Source organism: Phycodurus eques, chromosome 4, assembly GCF_024500275.1.
Source record: "Phycodurus eques isolate BA_2022a chromosome 4, UOR_Pequ_1.1, whole genome shotgun sequence".
In the NCBI taxonomy this organism is placed as follows: Eukaryota; Metazoa; Chordata; class Actinopteri; order Syngnathiformes; family Syngnathidae; genus Phycodurus; species Phycodurus eques.
In genome coordinates, this window is record NC_084528.1 from 28,639,520 (window position 1) to 28,656,364 (window position 16,845).

A 16,845-nucleotide genomic window follows, 5' to 3' on the forward strand; every position below is an offset into this window, starting at 1 on the left:
TAATATTAAAAACTTTTCGTCACGTTAAAAGGAGCAATCGTGGCGGAACGACTGATGTTCTAATGTTTCACAACGTCAAAATTGACAATACACGTGTGCGTTTGATGTCAAAAACAGTAGAGTATCAAACGGGCGGAGCGTCTTTGTGTACGCTACTAAAGAACACTTTTTTCTGTAGAACGGTTTATGCCGAATTTCATTACAAACACACCAGTAGGAAGTTGGCGTCGTTTGTGATGATTGAATGGCGCTTTTATTTATTTTATGTTTTTGTCACGATACAACATTCCGAAAGATAGTCATAATATATGTTTGACGAGACAACGTTTATTATTTTTGCTTATTATTTCCGAGACACTAACAATTGTCTTTTTCTCACTTCTGTGTAAAATCTAGCAAGCTGTCTAAAAAAGTGGACATCACCATACGTAGTTATTGAATGTCATTATTGATTAAGTGTACTGTGTAGCAAACATGTCAGAATCGGGTCACAGTCAGCCTGGCATGTATGGACCGGGACGCAGGAGAAGGCGACGCCGTGGGGAGCGGGACATAGGACCTCCAGGCCAGAATCTGTCCGGTCCTAGTCGGGATCGTGAATACCAACCTCGGGAACGAAGGGTAAACTCACACTCAATAGTCAAATCGATTATTTTGGCGTTCTCGTCACTGCTGCTTTATCTGTAACGTGTGATCCATTTTTGTGTTTTGAGGACGGAAGTGAAGACCCGCCGGGCCCTCTCATTCAGAAGACCCCCATCATTCTGGCCAAGCCCCCCGGGGAGAGGGTATTCAAGTTTATTCACAAATAAACCCTTTTATCACAAAGACATTAGTGTCAGTGATTCCCAAAAACTGTGCTGCAGGAGATGATCCAATTATGCATAATTAGCACTAATGTATTATTTAATTACTACAAATAATTTATCTTTGTTTATTTATCTATGCCAGCGACGTACAGTGACAGGCACAATTAAATGCTCAGCCGCTCGATGGCTGAAGGTACACTTAACCTCCACTTGTTGCCGTTCATGTCGTTTTGGTGAGATTTTTGTTTGGTGGTGTGCTTTGAGAGTTTCTGCATGTAAAATATGTACTTTGGCCCAATAAAGTTTGGGAAACACTTGCCTATATGACGCAAATGAAGTTTTGTTAACTTTCTAAAAGTAAGCATGGCTTGTATATGCAAAGGCGTCCTCTGTTTACGAGTATTTTTGTTCCTACAAATTCATATGTCAAATGTGCCACGGTCGTAATTACAGTAAATATTTGTATTACAAAAACACTCTTCTTGGCCATAAATATAAAACAATCAAACTAAAACCGCTAAGTACCTGCGCATACCTTCTTGTGCTGTGTGATGACATATTCTCATGTCATTGCCCAAACTAATTCATTACGGGTTGTTCGTAACCTTGAAATGTTGTAATTATAGTTTATATTTGGATGATGAACAAAGACCATGAATATGAAATAATATGATAAAAAACCAAAAAGGGTAATTAGCGGCGAGCATTAGACCGTAATTGTGTTTCATTTGTAATCTGGAAATGTCATATGTCAAACCAGGCACAGTTTGCAATGGTCAATATTCGAAATTCCTTATCTTTCATCTTTGCACTGATTTTTATTTGTTTTTATTTTTTTTTGGGGGGGGGGATACTTTTGAAGGCCAAGCCATCACAGAATACACCCGTCAGCGGGGCTCCAGTTCTTGACAAGCCGATCATGCTCATGAAAGCTCGGGACGATGCAGCAAAGCCGGCGACTCCTCCGGAGGCGACGCCTCAGCCTTCTGGTCCCGGGCCCTCCAAAGTGGAGAGGGAAGGCCAACGACCCACCCAGCCCGTCTACCAGATCCAGAACCGAGGAATGAGTGCTTCTGCAACTAGCAGCGCTGTAGACCGTGGGTTATAATTGATTTCACTCTGAAAAGTACCGAGAAAATTAGAAAATTCAAAATATATTGATCTGATTGCAGCCTTGGTTGGCCAAGCCAAACTCATCCCACCAGAGAAGATGAAGCACAGCATCAAGCTTGTGGATGAGCAGATGAACTGGTGTGACAGTGCCATGGAGGTGAGATCATCAGTTCATAGACTTTACTTTTATGTCTACGCGTTCAATATTTTTGAATTATGTTACGCAGTACCTGCGAGACCAAACGGATATGCTGGTGGTGGGCGTCGTTGGCCTGCAGGGAACTGGGAAATCGACTGTCATGTCTCTGCTATCGGCCAACACCCCTGAAGAAGACCCAAGGTAAAGATGCCTGTGAATATTATATACTAGACTTTACACCGATTTTATTGGGCTGATCGGTATCGGCCGATATTTAGCATTTTATGCTGATCGGGTTTAATGTCATAATTCGCCGATCGGCTCTGCAAAAGACATTTACTCCGGGTCGCCGCGTGCACAGTATATTTAAATCCAGAAGCTAGTTTATTTTTAGCCTTGTCGCTTGTATTTTGATGTAGTACTGTAAATATTTGACAGCCAATGAAGTTATTTAAAAAAAAAGAAAAAACATGTCGGCGGTGACAACACGTCAAAAACAGGCAACACGTAATGCAACACGTAATAAAAATCAGACGACAAGACAAATTTGCTCTTTCACGATTGCACTGTCAGACTACTGCAATAAAATCTTGCATTCCGCATCCCGTTTTTTACGATCATTGGGCTTTATCTACTCAACTCAAATGCAACCGGATACACTCGTTACCGTGGCGACGACAACAAGAGTGGAGCGCGCCGACTTTGTATTATAAGGACAAAATGGGGGAAAACGTGTGTTGGTGGTCACTGGTGCTCAGGACAGGAGAGGACGTTAGTTTAAGGCTTGCTTGAGGTATGTTCGTGTAATTTTAATACGATACGGTTCACTAGCAGGCAAACATTTTTTTATGTAGTCTAGCAAGCTAGCTAGCGGTACCACGAACGGTTGGACGTAAACATGCCGTCGTTCTGTCGAATCATGCTCTAAAGTTTCGGTGTGGGTGAAGTCATTTAATTAAAAATAAAGTCATTCAATTACAGTAAGTTAGCACTCATTATTTCTGTCATGTAATGTTGGTTTGACCTGACTGATTACAATACACGATCTGACTAGAGCAGTGGTTTCCAACCTTTATGGAGCCAAGGAACATATTTTACAATTGAAAAATCTCTCGGCACACCAACAAACAAAAATGTCACAAAAAGTGGATACATTAATTACTGTATTTACTTCCTGCCATCTAAAAGAAGACCATTCATTTGTTCTGTCTGTCACTATGCCTCTCTGGCATAAATAGAGCAACAAAGATACATTTATTGTAAATATAATTTTTTGGAGCAATTAAGTACACAAGTATATACAGTAAATGAACAGCTCATTTAAATAGACACATTCCTCCATCTTGTAGTCGGATCGGTGATCGGATTTTTAAACTCACGAATCGGCCCCAAAAATCCTGATCGTGTAAAGCCTTCTATATACGTCATGGTAACAAAAGGTTGACTTTTGCTCTTGCACGGTTTCACTCAGAGTGTGACTAGTGGATGTTAAATGTACAGTAATTCTTTATCCTTTGTGAATTTTCACGGAAGAATGCCGTTGAACTGGGAACTCTTTGCACAGTGCGGCTAAATTACAACTATAGCGTGAAGCTACACTTTTTGAACACACGGGGGCGTTGCAGTTAAACCAACCTGCTCTTGGCCATCGCAGATGAGGAGCTAATTTTGTTGTTTTGGTCAGTGCATGCATGCAATATTTCAAACCGGTGTGTGTTTTACTGGGGGCGGGGTTCTTTAAATGCATACAAAAGGACCCAGCCAGCCAAGTCATAATTTCCCAGGTGAGAACGGTGCAGCAGCGTTTCAAATTGCACACTTGGCACGATGCCTTCATCTCGGATTGAAAATGTTCCCACACAGCTCAGCCTTCAGAGATCCAATCAAGTGAAGAGAAAGGGAGAAAGATGTCGACAATTATCATATGTGTATCTAGACCAAAAAAGTAAATTAAAAAAAGCATATTTTCAAGTACATTTTATTCACCTGTATATAAAATTAACAAAATAACATCTACATTATTATTATTATTATTATTATTTTTTTTTTTTTTTGTGGTTAAATAGTATAGGGACGGTTGCAGTTTAACTGCAAGCGGTGTAGGAAATGAATGGATGATTTTTTTAATTGTGATTTAGACACTCAAAATAATTTTTTTTTGTGTGGGTATGACATTTATAGGGCACACATTTTTAGGAATAACCATGTTGTTTGTGTGCAGGGGTTATGTATTCAGAGCGCAGACTCAAGAGATTAAGGAGCGTGGTGGAAACCAGAGCACGGGAATTGACTTTTTCATCACGCAGGAGAGGATCATCTTCTTGGACACCCAGGTACGAATCAAAGTCATGGAAGTACACTGGAAACGAAGTGAACAATAATCTAATACAACTATTTAGCCTTTGACGTGACGGATGTGGCGCACATATTAAGAAGCAGACAGAGGTGGTTTAGTATTGGCGAGAGGACGTCATGATTTTTAACAGTTTTAGATATCAAACAAGTGTGTAAAAAATGAAATAGCCGCTGCTGGGCGATATAGCTATAAAATAAAATCTCCCTTTTTTCTTTGGTCTACAAAAGTCAGATTTCCGGTTGTAATAGTTTTTTTCTTCGCTTATAGAAAAAGCTAAACAAAAAAAAAAAAGTGGCTTTTTATTTTTTCCCCTTCTTGGTTTTGCTTAATTCCTCAAACAGTTTTTATTTATCCCAGCATTGACACGCATCAATTTCCACTGAAATATTGAACATATTGTTTTCTTTTTAGTTAATGTGAAAATAAGAGCTCTTTCAAAACTAACAAACATCCCTTTTGTCAAAAGCCTATTGTAACACGATCCTGAATCAATATTTTAAGTGTTGAACAATTAAACTGAGCTGTCCAACTGTACAGCTCGGTTGCGCATGTCTGTTGTCAACGAGGAACACCGCAACCTCTCCAGCTCTGGAAACAGTGCGCTTCAAAGAGGACACACAAAAGAGGAGAAAAAAAAAAAGTCCTGGGCAATAAACTCAAATTAATCAGTATAATCGATTTAATAGGCTAGCCCTATACTGAATATTACAACTTTTATTCAATAAAAAAAAAAACCTCGCATAACTCTTGCAGGAGGTGACGTCAAAGCAGTTGACGTTGCTGTGTGTGTTAAATGTTTCTTTTCTTTTTCATGTCAACTTCTTAACCATATCGGTCTCCGGAGTAGCCCGGACAGGGAGGACTGTACGACTTTCCTACACCCCATTCAGTCCCGGTTCTACAGTCGTATTTGCACCTTCTTAGCACAGTACAAATAAATCCTTATGCTTTTGGTGATATGTTATTTACGCAAACATCTGTTTGGTCAAATTAATTTGTGTATGCAATAGATATTTGATTTGTCTTTTTTCATTGACTCAATAATTATCATCGCACGTTTACTCTCTGTCATCCCTGGTGCCATAGTTTTGTTTAAACTCTTGATTTCTTTTATTTTTTCCAGAACATTTTGGTCAAATTACAAATTCTCCCGTATTACCCATGCAGACGCACGCTCTCTTAATTTGTAGCCAGATGAAGTTACTGTGACAATTTTAGGTAAAACGGTGGTGTTTTGGTGTGACAGGCATTGAAAAGGAATGTTTTGTTTCCCCAGCCAATTCTCAGCCCCTCTATCCTGGACCACCACATCAACAATGATCGCAAGTTGCCCCCAGAATACAACCTGCCTTACACATATGTGGAGATGCAGGTTAGAAGTCATCCTATGCCAAAAATATTTTCTGTATCTGAAGACAATAAGGCAATTCTGAGTAAGCATAAGAACTTCCTGCCTTTAACCTCTGTACAGTCTCTTCAGATTGCCGCCTTCCTGTTTACAGTGTGCCATGTGGTCATTGTGGTTCAAGATTGGTTCACTGACTTAAACCTCTACAGGTGGGTACTTGTTTATGCGGGACCTCTCTGTGTTTAAAGGAAAATAAAAACTGCATAGTAACACAGGGAGACAATAACCCAAAACCTACCCGGTGTGCCCTCAGGAATGTTGGGCATTTCTTCTTGTACCGTGAGAGGATATTTGTCTTCTCCTCTTCAATAAGCTCAGTAATGTTGCTCTCACAGTTGGTCTAAAGGAAGACACACGTGAACAAATCCAGGCTTGTTGAGAACAACGTGCAATGCACCCATCAGACTTGTGCAATCGGTTATTTACCACGTCGACTATGCAATTATCCACTAAGGATTCTCATTGTGTGAGATTTTGTTGAGTGTGTCAGAAGATTCTATCTCCGTGCAACATTAGCGTAATAACAACAAGCTTCTTGAAGCTTGAGCTGGAATTTCATATACTGTAGTGTGCTAAAAATCAGTGGCGGGGCTGTGCATTTGATTCCCCGTGCCTTGGGGTCTTACCTGACCTTTCAGTAAGAACAACTAGTGCACATTGTTTTACAATACAGTGTATTGCGGAATCAGTGCATTACGTATTTTTTTTTTCCTATTCATATTGTGCATAAATTGCCATATTGTGGAATTTTGAGTATATACTGTCATTTTTGTGGTAAAATAAATGCTTCCTAGCCTAAAAAAATTCAAACTGTTTAAAAGGAAAGAAGAAAAAAATTATTAAAACACATTACAAGGGATGAAATGTTCATAGTGTACAGTACTACTGTGCATTTCTGTATGTTTAGGGTGTTTTAAGAGGATAGAAAGTGTTTCTAAGAGTATGTTAGCGGTTAATATGAGTGCGGGGAAGCTAAATAAGAGTCTTGGGAGGTTCATACAGCTTTGAAATATGTATAAATAATCCCCCCAAAATGTGTGGACACTACTTTGTGGATTTCACCTATTGCGGTTGTCCGGAACCTAATCCCCGCGATTAGCGAGGGTTTACTGTATAGTGTGTTTATACCAGCAGGGAACGGCCTTTCTGGCCCTGACTTCTCACCGCTGCAAAACAATCTGAGCATATTTATGGTCATTTTTGGCTGTTAGGTTTCTTCAAACGGCCGAGATGCTGAAACCTTCCACTCCGTCCGCGAGCCACGACAGCACGGGCTCTTCTGGCAGTGATGACGGCGCAGAGTACTATCCGCATATAGGTGGGACTTTTTCCATTCACCTGTAAATCGGCCAGCTTTTGGATTTTGGATTTCTCATTAAGAAAAAAAAGCTCCGCTCCTCTCCTGCATCCAGTGTTCCTCCAGAATAAGAGCAAGCGCGAGGACTTCTGCCCGAGGAATCTCAAGGACATGCATAATGTGGTGGACAAATTAATGGCCCACTCCCACCTCAAATACAAAGGCATGTTCTTCTCTTTTCACATTCTTCTTTGTTGAAGCTAATAATTTCTGTTTGTTGAAGAAGAAATTCAGTGCAAAATGCACATGAGAATTACTTCTTTGATACTCAAAGCGTTGCAACACAGTCGTTAGCATGTGTACCGGATTTAAAAAGCATTTTGGGCTGTGTGCGTCCATGACGAATACTTGCTTGTTACCTGTGTAAATGTTGCTAACTTAACAGCGTTCTTTATCATTTGTAAGTGTAGGAGGTGTGAAACCCCAGCCTTAGTTTTTTTTTTGCCAAAATGGAAGTTACATTTTATTTCCGTTTGTATTTTTGTTGTTTTGATTTAAACTGACATCTTGCTTTGAATGTAATTACACGTGACCTGACGGACCTCAATAAATGGACCTTTGACTTATTGCAAACAGTTTTTGCGGGCCTTTATGATTTGCCTTTGAGTACCCCTGCGCTAAATTGTCCATAGGTGTATAAGTGAGTGTGGCTGCTTGTTTGCCTATATGTGCACCCGACCCACGACAAGCGACATAAAAATGCATGGATAGATGAATTGTACAACCTCGGGGGCATTCAACACGAGAGTTTTGGCCACCTCAAAACTCACCTCATGATATGTCTACAGGTTCGCTGTCCATGCTAGACTGCAATATCTTGCCTGGTTTGGGCCAGGACTTTATGACGACTGAAGTCAACATGTTCTTGCTGCCCATGCAGGACAACGACGGCGAGGATAATCTGACGAAAGCGGGTCAGACAAAACCAAAGTGGTCGTCAGCTTTATAACGCAGCTTTTTGTGTGTTTAACTCACTCGTGTCCTTGATTTAGGTTCCACAATGACGTATCCCCTCTTCTCCTTGCTGCCGGGTTACAAGGGCCACCCTTCGTTCTCCACCATGGTCTCCAAGCTGCGCAGCCAAATGATGGCCATGCCCCGCTGTCAGCTGTCACACACCATCCTCACTGAGAAGAACTGGTGTGTAAACACTCCCGCGTGTCAAGTGGGAAATTTGTGTTGTATATCTCCCTAACGTTGAAGAGTTTAATATTTATAAAAACAGCACTATTTTTTTTTTTTTTTTAGATGGCAGCAAACGTTGTTATAAGCAGGTTTTTCTCCTCACAGTCAAATCTTTACACCAAAAATAATAATGTTCTAACATGTTTTAATTAGAATGAGAAGAACTATTTGCTGAAAAACTCACCTATTTGCATATTTTGGTGCGCTTTCTGTAAGTCCTATAAATGCCTCAAGATCAAAGTCCTGTCAAATCGGAAAGTAGGAGTTGGTGTCAAGGAAGTATTTTGAAGTGATACACTACATCTTGACTTGAAGATCTTTATATGACAGGGAAGAGCTAAGATTAGCCCGGGTTGTTAGTGGAAGTTGCTGAGAGTCTTCGCTGCATGTGCTTGTACGTCCGCAGTTTCAGTTGCATTTTTTTCCAAAATCAAATCTTATTTAAGCCATATCTTTTTAAGGATAATGTTCTAAGAGAGTTTAAAGTTAAACTTTAAATATATAGAAAATTGTATAAATAAATAAATATTAGAGGGGGTTAATTACTCTTGGTTTTTCATGATTCACTGCGGAACTTGGTCCCTGTCCGCCGTGAACATCTGTGGTTTATTGTGCAGCGTATTTACATCATAACCAGACTCAAACAATAGTTTGCTTAACGTTTTGACGATAAAAGAAATATCAAAAGAATTTATCGTGCCCGCCCCTCATATTTACCAAATAGACAGAGAAATGCAACAAGAGTGGATGTTTCCACCAACTTTGTGTGTGTCCGTTTCTTCAGGTTTCACTACGCCGCTCGAATCTGGGATGGTGTCAAAAAATCCTCCGCCCTCTCCGAATACAGCCGCCTGCTGGCCTAGACTCGTAGCCCTGATGTTTTTTTCCACAAGTCCCCGTAAAAGGGATACACGGCTATGAAAGCTTTGCAGCCCGTGAGGGGGGCGGGGGGGGAGACAACAACGTTGGGCTGCCATTGGCTAAGGATGACATCGCCAGGGAACGTGGACCGTTTGGCGCACCTGGTCAGGTTACCTGTCCCGTAACTTCCTTCCCAGGGAAATGGGCGCAGTTGAGCTGTTGGAGCTGCGCTCCGCATCGCAGTGGTGGGAAAGAGAAAAAGCAGTTGTGCAGACAAGTCCAAACATGATGAAACGTCTGTTATTGACCCGTGGGACTGTTGTACAGCTGGTGCAAGACTTTGGTGAAAAATAAAAGAAAAGCCTTTTATTATTGTAATTTGTTATATATTGAATAACAGCTGTGACAAAAGTGCTCCGGAGTTTTATTATTTTATTTAGTCTCCATGTTGTGTAAAGTTGTAGATGAGAGAAAGGAACAAAACAGAAGTCTCCAATGGTCTGAATGAGGCCGCCGTAATGCTGAAATTGTTATTTTGCGGTTTAACTTCAAACGCAGGTTGTGCCTCAGAAACTGCATGGCACATTTCATTGTTATTGTTTACCTTGCATGGTAAATTGTGCCAACTCCAAGTGGCATGCTAAGGAAATTGGTTGAATGTTATTGTAGATGGCAAAATGTCATAGCAAAATGTTAATGCTCTTGGAACATGTTCACATGGTATCTGCTGCTTAAGATGTTAGAATTGGACTTTTGTTTGTTTGTTTGTTTGTTTGGTGGGGTGTTTCAAATATTCACATTTAAACAACTTCCCGAGCAGCCTAAAATTTTTAAAAGGTTTGTTGAGTGCATCCTTTTAAGATGCACATAAAAATGTGGTGCTTCTGCTGTCAGTTGCAGAAATTCGCACTGTTTAGCAGATTTCTGCGGTTTCTTGCAGGTTTTTAAAAATACGCTTTTGTGTTACGCTTACTGTAATGCCCTCACATGTGGGAAAGGAGAGCCACAGTTGCCGATGCACATTTCAGGCTTTTATTGAACGCTTTGACAAAAAACAACAACTTGATGTGCACTGCTGTTGGCAACAGCTCACACCCAGACACTCACACGCAGCCTGGCTGACATTACACGACACCCCACCTAGCTCCGCTTCTTAAAGGCACAGACACTACAAGTACACCTTATACAGTTTATAGTTGCAATTTGTTTGTGGATTTCAAATACCTTTACGTGTTTAAAACGTGTGTTTTTAATAAGTTTAGATATGTTTAAAGTGTGTGGGAGAGGTAAAACTATATAAAACATTGTCATTTCTAATCTATATACCGTGAGAAAACGCAAAGGCTGTCCAGTAGGATACATTGTGGTTCTCTAATTTTGCCCGTACACATCTTTAATGACCAGAAGTAGTATTTTCACCAGATGGTAAAAAAAAAAAAGAATCTCAAATGAAAGCAGGCTGCAAATGATTGTGCGCCAAAGCAGTAAAGCACATACAGTATATGCTTTCTACCAAGCTTGCTGGTGGACTGTAATGTGTTTTTTAACCCCCCCCCCCAAGTGAAGTGGAGGATGGAAAGGGAGTGGTCTAAGTATGGGACACACTCCTTCAGTTGGAGGATGACTACATAAAACTGAAAGAAATCAAATGAAGAGTCACTTGCTTGCTATCAGACAAAATGCATCACCTGCTGTTACTATTTGGGATTTTACACCTTCCTAAAGGCAAGTCATGTTTTTATGGTAATTAATAGATTCAAGCTGTAACTGTAATTAATTTAATATTGTGATTTTTATTTTATTATTATTATTATTTTATATGTGATTTGTTTTCCAGCCTATACTTTGAAGTGTTATGAATGTGCAGCTGGAAGCTCAGCGACCTGCATCGACAAGACAAAAGAATGCCCCCCACTGGCGACGCAGTGTAGTGCACTCCGATTAATCGTGTATTCAGGTACTGTATTTTTACTTTTACCTGAGCACGTGTGCCATGCAGTGGTGGTGGGCCATTCCCTGGTGGCCTAAACAAAAACACTGGTACACATTTATAAACTAAATATTTGTTCCATGAAATTGTATTCATAACAGTCTACTCTTTTTATTTCATAGGTTTTCTCTTGGCGGCACTACTACTACTACGACTACAGTCAGATTTTAGCCTCTTTGAATCTAATTTGTCCAGGGCCTTCGTAATAGTGCTGGCCCAGGTAACTTCAACTACAGTATATTACCAATTGGACTGTTTCTTTAACCAATCAGATTTCAAATTCACCTCACAGCAAGCTAGGTTCGACTGGCAAAATATGTCTGTATAGTAATCTGCAAATATTAATACATTTAATCATCTTCATCTCGAGTGTAGAGCATGTATTTTATTTCAATGTATTGTGTTTTTTGTCATGTTATTAGATAAATATTAATTCCGAACAGCTCCAATTTATGTTTGCGGCACAGTTGTGTGGTGTTATATTATGTTTTTTAGTCTTCTTGCTGGTTTATATAATTGCAACTTGATAGTGGTGGTATTACGAGATGTACTGAGTCGGGTAAATGCCCACTAAAGTCCCAGACACGGCCCACCACTTGTGTCACGTCTTCTTGCATGACTTTGATTGAACTCTAACCTCTTGTGCAATTTGCTGTAGGCGAGTCGGTTATTGCGGACGTCAATGGGAAAAGCTGCAGCTTTGCTGACCACTGTGCACAGGCCTCAGTCAATTTTGGAGTGACCAGGACCATACTTACCAACCAGTGTTGCACCACCGACCTGTGCAACAGCCTTGCTGTGCCGGGTAACACATTTATATTCCCATTTCATCTTAGTAAAGGCTGCAGTGGATATAAAACGTCGCCACACCCTTGTTCAAATGTGAGTTTTTTGGAAGGAGAGGGAGGGGCGGCTCTGGGCAAGGTGGCAGCATATGTAGGATTCTCCCAAGGGCTCAACTAAATGGCTATTGATGAAAATATTTTTAAAATATTGATGACCGAAGAGAAAAAATTGGCTGCAGCAAAAAAAAAATTTCATCCAGAGCAAAAGTGCAGGTGCTTGAGCACCACCTAGTGGCTGTGTGTCCACATGCTCAGCTGCCCTCACCACCTAAGTTGTTTCAATTGTGTTTTGGGGGGCGTGGCTCAACCACCTCTTGCGGATTTTTCCGTTCAGCTTCCTGTTGGAGAACAGCAAGTTGTCCAAAAAAGTACGGAAACACTGAACACATCACATCAACCTCCTCCTTGAAAGGCTGACGCTTCTTGGCTCTCTTTGATCAAGTCTAGTCTAGTCTCAAACATGACATCCATCCATCCATTTTCTGTACCGCTTTATCCTCACAACGGTCGCGGGCGTGTTGGAGCCTATCCCAGCTATCTTCGGGCGAGAGGCGGGGTACACCCTGAACTGGTCGCCAGTCAATCGCAGGGCACATAGAAACACACAACCATACATAGTTTTTCCAAATATGACCTGGATGCGTATATAACCTATATTATAATTTTGAACTTTTCTGTGGAACATTTTGAACTTTTCTATGGAACATTCACTTATCTGGGTTGCCATATGAAGCGCTATTGTCTAAATTGTGCAAATTTGTCATTAGGTCAGCATGGTATCATGTCTTCCACATACTGTACACATACAAACCCATCATGTTTTATCAGTTAAGCCACTTTTTAGAGGAAACATCCAAGGGTCCTATTGATGAATTCATTCAAAATTAAGAAAAGTAATCAAAATGTAAAAGTAATTGGTGACATTACTTTGAGAAAGTATTTGAAATAGTTGCACCACAACCGGCATTACGTTTTAACTTTTAACTTGTAATTGTATCCAATTACATTTCCAAAGTAATCTTCCCAACACTGCATATTGACATGTGACCAATTTACACTCACATTCACACTGTGACTGAGTGGGAATTTATCCCACGCTGCCTGCACGGTAGTCAGGTGAGTAATCCACGATATCGTGAGAGACTCGCATCACTGCTCGTTGATTCTATCTTACAGACTTAAGCGAGACCAGGCCCAATGGTAAAAAATGTTTCACCTGCAATGGGCTACAATGCGCTGCCACAGTGGAATGTCAAGGCAATGAGTACCACTGCATCTCAACGACAGGTAACCGTCCTGCCGAGGCTGCGCTTCAACCTGAAAACATGACACACGGATCCACGCAAACATGACTTTTGTTTCTCAGTGGACGTGAAAGGCCAAAAGACGGCTATGAAGGGCTGCGCCTCCAAGCAATTGTGCACCAATACGGAACAGATGGAAGGACTCATTGGAAATCAGATCAGCTGCTGTGAGGGCGACTACTGCAACAGTGGTAGCAGACCAAGAGCTGGCCTCCTGCTGTTGGGAGCACCGCTGCTCCCTTTGGTTATTATGTCGCCTTAACACGCGGGGCTAAGTCGAACCTGTAGTCTTAGACACCGTGCTGCAGCTCAGTTTCAATCTTCTTATAGCCTACAGGCCATCTTTGTGGAGCGCGGCAATCATTTTTTTGCTGTGAGGTGCCGTATTTAACTTTGAATGACCAGTACTGCTTGAGAGAGTGTGAGAGGGATAACACCTCTCCTCTCGATCAGACCTGCTCCCCATTCACACCTGAGAGAGAGGTTTGGACATTTTCATTCAGGGGTGCACTCACTTTTGTTGCCGGCAGTTTAGAAATTGATGGCTGTCTGATGTGTTATACCCTGACTACTTTATATTGTTGTAAATGGTCATTTCTTTAGTGTTGTCCTATGAACGGTATATAAGAATGAGATATTGTATGTACAGCAACACGCATGTCAGAGAATGTAGAGAATTTCACAAACAAAATATGAAAATGTGTTTTCTGAAATGCTGACTGACTTTTGCTCCGAGTTGTTAAGGCCACACTGAAGAGAGAAAATATATGCGATTGTGTAATGCGTGACATGTCAATCGTTGGCGTTTGTATGGGGAACGTGCGCCCCCTTGGGGAGTGGCGCCCTGTAGAACAGATAATAATTTAAAACAAACACTTTGGTCAGCCATGTCCCAGGAACGTTTATTTCATGGGAATATTTTCTTTGATTTGTTGCAGAAGTCATTAAAGTGTTGTTGTTGTTGTTTTTTTTTAAAAAAACTATTGTCATATACAACATTATACATATGGACCAGCCGGCCTCAGCATCATCAGGATCAACCACACATTTGGGGAGCAGATATCATACTAAGGTGTCATAGACAATTTTGCATCAAGCAAGGCCAGATGGCGAAACCTTTGAAATAATTTAACAATCAAATCCTCAACACAAAGCAAAGCCAAAATTATTGCTATAAGGTTTCCTCATGTACCCCCCCCCCCCCCTCCCCACACACACACACACAATTTATATATATAAAAAAAAACACTGAAGCGTTCTAAGGTTCAACTGTGTTTTAGTTTTCTGTCTGATGCATTTTCAGTGATTCAAATCCTTGATAAGTATAAAGCAATTGTGTCCTAAGGAGCATTTTGCTGCATCGTTTGCACGCTTTGTTTCTGTATGACAAAATAAAACAAAGATATTTGGTCTAGTTTTGCTCTCTAATGGTCAACACAACAAATAATACAACTTCATTTTTGTAACCAAAGACTCGTGTTTAAACTTTGCCAGACCGACATGACCCCAATTCTTTGCTTCAAGGGCGTAAAATATTTCTGTTACAGTTCCTTTTGTGTTTGCGAGTATACGAAACCCAGATGTGCTACTTCCTCTCAAGACTGCTGCGTCCAAAAATGTTGTTAACACGAATGTTGGGGGGAAAGATCTTTTTTTTCCCCCCTTCCTTTATCACTTTATTCTCAACTGTCATCTGAGCTATTTGAAAGTATATACAGTAATGACAGCACTTCTGCAATAAATCAGAAAAAACAGACGTTCCATCAGTTCTTCTTATAACACTGTCACACATACTGCCTTAAAATAATTTTTACTTTAGTAACCACGGTATTGTAAGCTATTTGCAGCCCAAGAACTGGGCTTCGGGGACTTTGGGGATGTGTGGTAAAGGTGAAAGTAAAAGTTGCCAATTCGAAAATACCACACATCACCCATAATGTGTCAGTTCTTCTTCCTCTTTATTATATTTTTATTATTACTGTGAAAACCTGGCTCAGTTATTCTCACTTCCAATCTGCTTACTTGCAAATTTGATTCTATTTCCCTTCACCAACTTTCATGTGAAGTCATTGTTTTCCCCAACAGATAAAATCAGAGCAAAAATGGAATAAAATTGCATATTTTTCAATTGCTAGAAGATTACAATGCAAATGGAATGTATAAGCTTTTGACTTGAGTCCTTTTCTTCAGCGGTTCCTGTACACATTAAGATCTGCTGTGTTCTCGTAATCGTCAGCGTCGGAAACGTCCTGTGAGAGGTCAAGAGATGTTACTGCCACACATGAGGAGAGTCATTAGGCTTGCGGAATTAGTAGGAGTTCGGCTCTTACCCGTTTGTAATTCCAGAGTTGGGGCTGGCTGTTGGCCAACATCGGGAAGACAAAGAAAAATGGCATTAGAAAGAAATATTTTGTCTGAGACACTCGTTTGGTACTTAAGCATATTAGGGCCACCCTGAACAGATGTTAATTCTCTAAACATTATGACTTTATCAAAATGTATATTCAAATTTATATTGATCAGAATATACAGTACAGTATAAAAATGGAGGCCTATGAGGAGTGGGGGGGGGGCACACGTTAGTGCAAATTGTAGGCCGTTCTCAAGCCCCGATAAATGCTGAGGGTTGCGTCAGGAAGGGCATTCAGCTTAAAACTTTGCCAAACATATATGAGCGCTCATCCAAAGAATTCCATACCGGATCGGTTGTGGCCCGGGTTAACAATGTCCACCATCAGGTTAAAATTATTTTACTATGGTGTAGATGGGAAGAGAAATGGAGTCTGGATTATATAAAGGAAGAGTTAGCTAAGAATGTCTTGGTGGTGAAAAGAGTGTCAGATCGAGTGATGAGGCTGAAACTTGAAATTGAGGGTGTTTTGTATAATGTGATTAGTGGCTATGCCCCACAGGATCGACAGAAAGAGAGTCGTGATTGGTCCAGAGAGTAGTGGAGGCTGGACTCAGGACAGAAGTGAGTATTTGCGAGCAACAGTATGGTTTCATGCCTAGAAAGAGTACCACAGATGCATTATTTGCCTTGAGGATGTTGATAGAAAAGTACAGAGAAGGTCAGAAGGAGCTACATTGCGTCTTTGTAGATTTAGAGAAAGCCTATGACAGAGTACCCAGAGAGGAACTGTGGTACTGCGTGCGGACGTCTGGAGTGGCAGAGAAGTATGTTAGAATAATACAGGACATCCACGAGGGCAGCAGAACAGCGGTGAGGTGTGCTGTGGGTGTGACAGACGAATTTAAGGTGGAGGTGGGACTGCATCAGGGATCAGCCCTGAGCCCCTTCCTGTTTGCAGTGGTGATGGATGGGCTGTCAGGTGAGGTTAGACCGGAATCCCCGTGGACCATGACGTTTGCAGATGATCTGCAGTGAAAGCAGGGAGCAGGTGGAGGAACAGTTAGAAAGATGGAGGCATGCGCTGGAAAGCAGAGGAATGAAGATGAGCCAACGTAAAACGGAATA

At 40.9% G+C, this 16,845-nt stretch overlaps 2 protein-coding genes across 2 annotated transcripts; both read left to right on the forward strand.

Moving 5' to 3' along the window:
* Positions 1-93: 93 nt before the first annotated feature.
* Positions 94-10,549, forward strand: smg9 (SMG9 nonsense mediated mRNA decay factor). The gene is made up of 13 exons (XM_061675066.1): positions 94-621; positions 714-788; positions 1,672-1,906; positions 1,982-2,079; positions 2,150-2,262; positions 4,283-4,394; positions 5,694-5,789; positions 5,889-5,974; positions 7,037-7,143; positions 7,238-7,345; positions 7,971-8,096; positions 8,175-8,322; positions 9,152-10,549. Exons 1-13 carry the CDS (start codon positions 475-477, stop codon positions 9,228-9,230), a joined length of 1,530 nt encoding a protein of 509 aa, XP_061531050.1. The 5' UTR covers positions 94-474; the 3' UTR covers positions 9,231-10,549.
* A 77-nt stretch (positions 10,550-10,626) lies between these two features.
* On the forward strand, positions 10,627-14,968 carry LOC133401741 (urokinase plasminogen activator surface receptor-like). The gene is made up of 5 exons (XM_061675067.1): positions 10,627-10,953; positions 11,066-11,185; positions 11,877-12,023; positions 13,240-13,350; positions 13,430-14,968. Exons 1-5 carry the CDS (start codon positions 10,908-10,910, stop codon positions 13,627-13,629), a joined length of 624 nt encoding a protein of 207 aa, XP_061531051.1. The 5' UTR covers positions 10,627-10,907; the 3' UTR covers positions 13,630-14,968.
* The last annotated feature ends 1,877 nt before the right edge of the window (positions 14,969-16,845 follow it).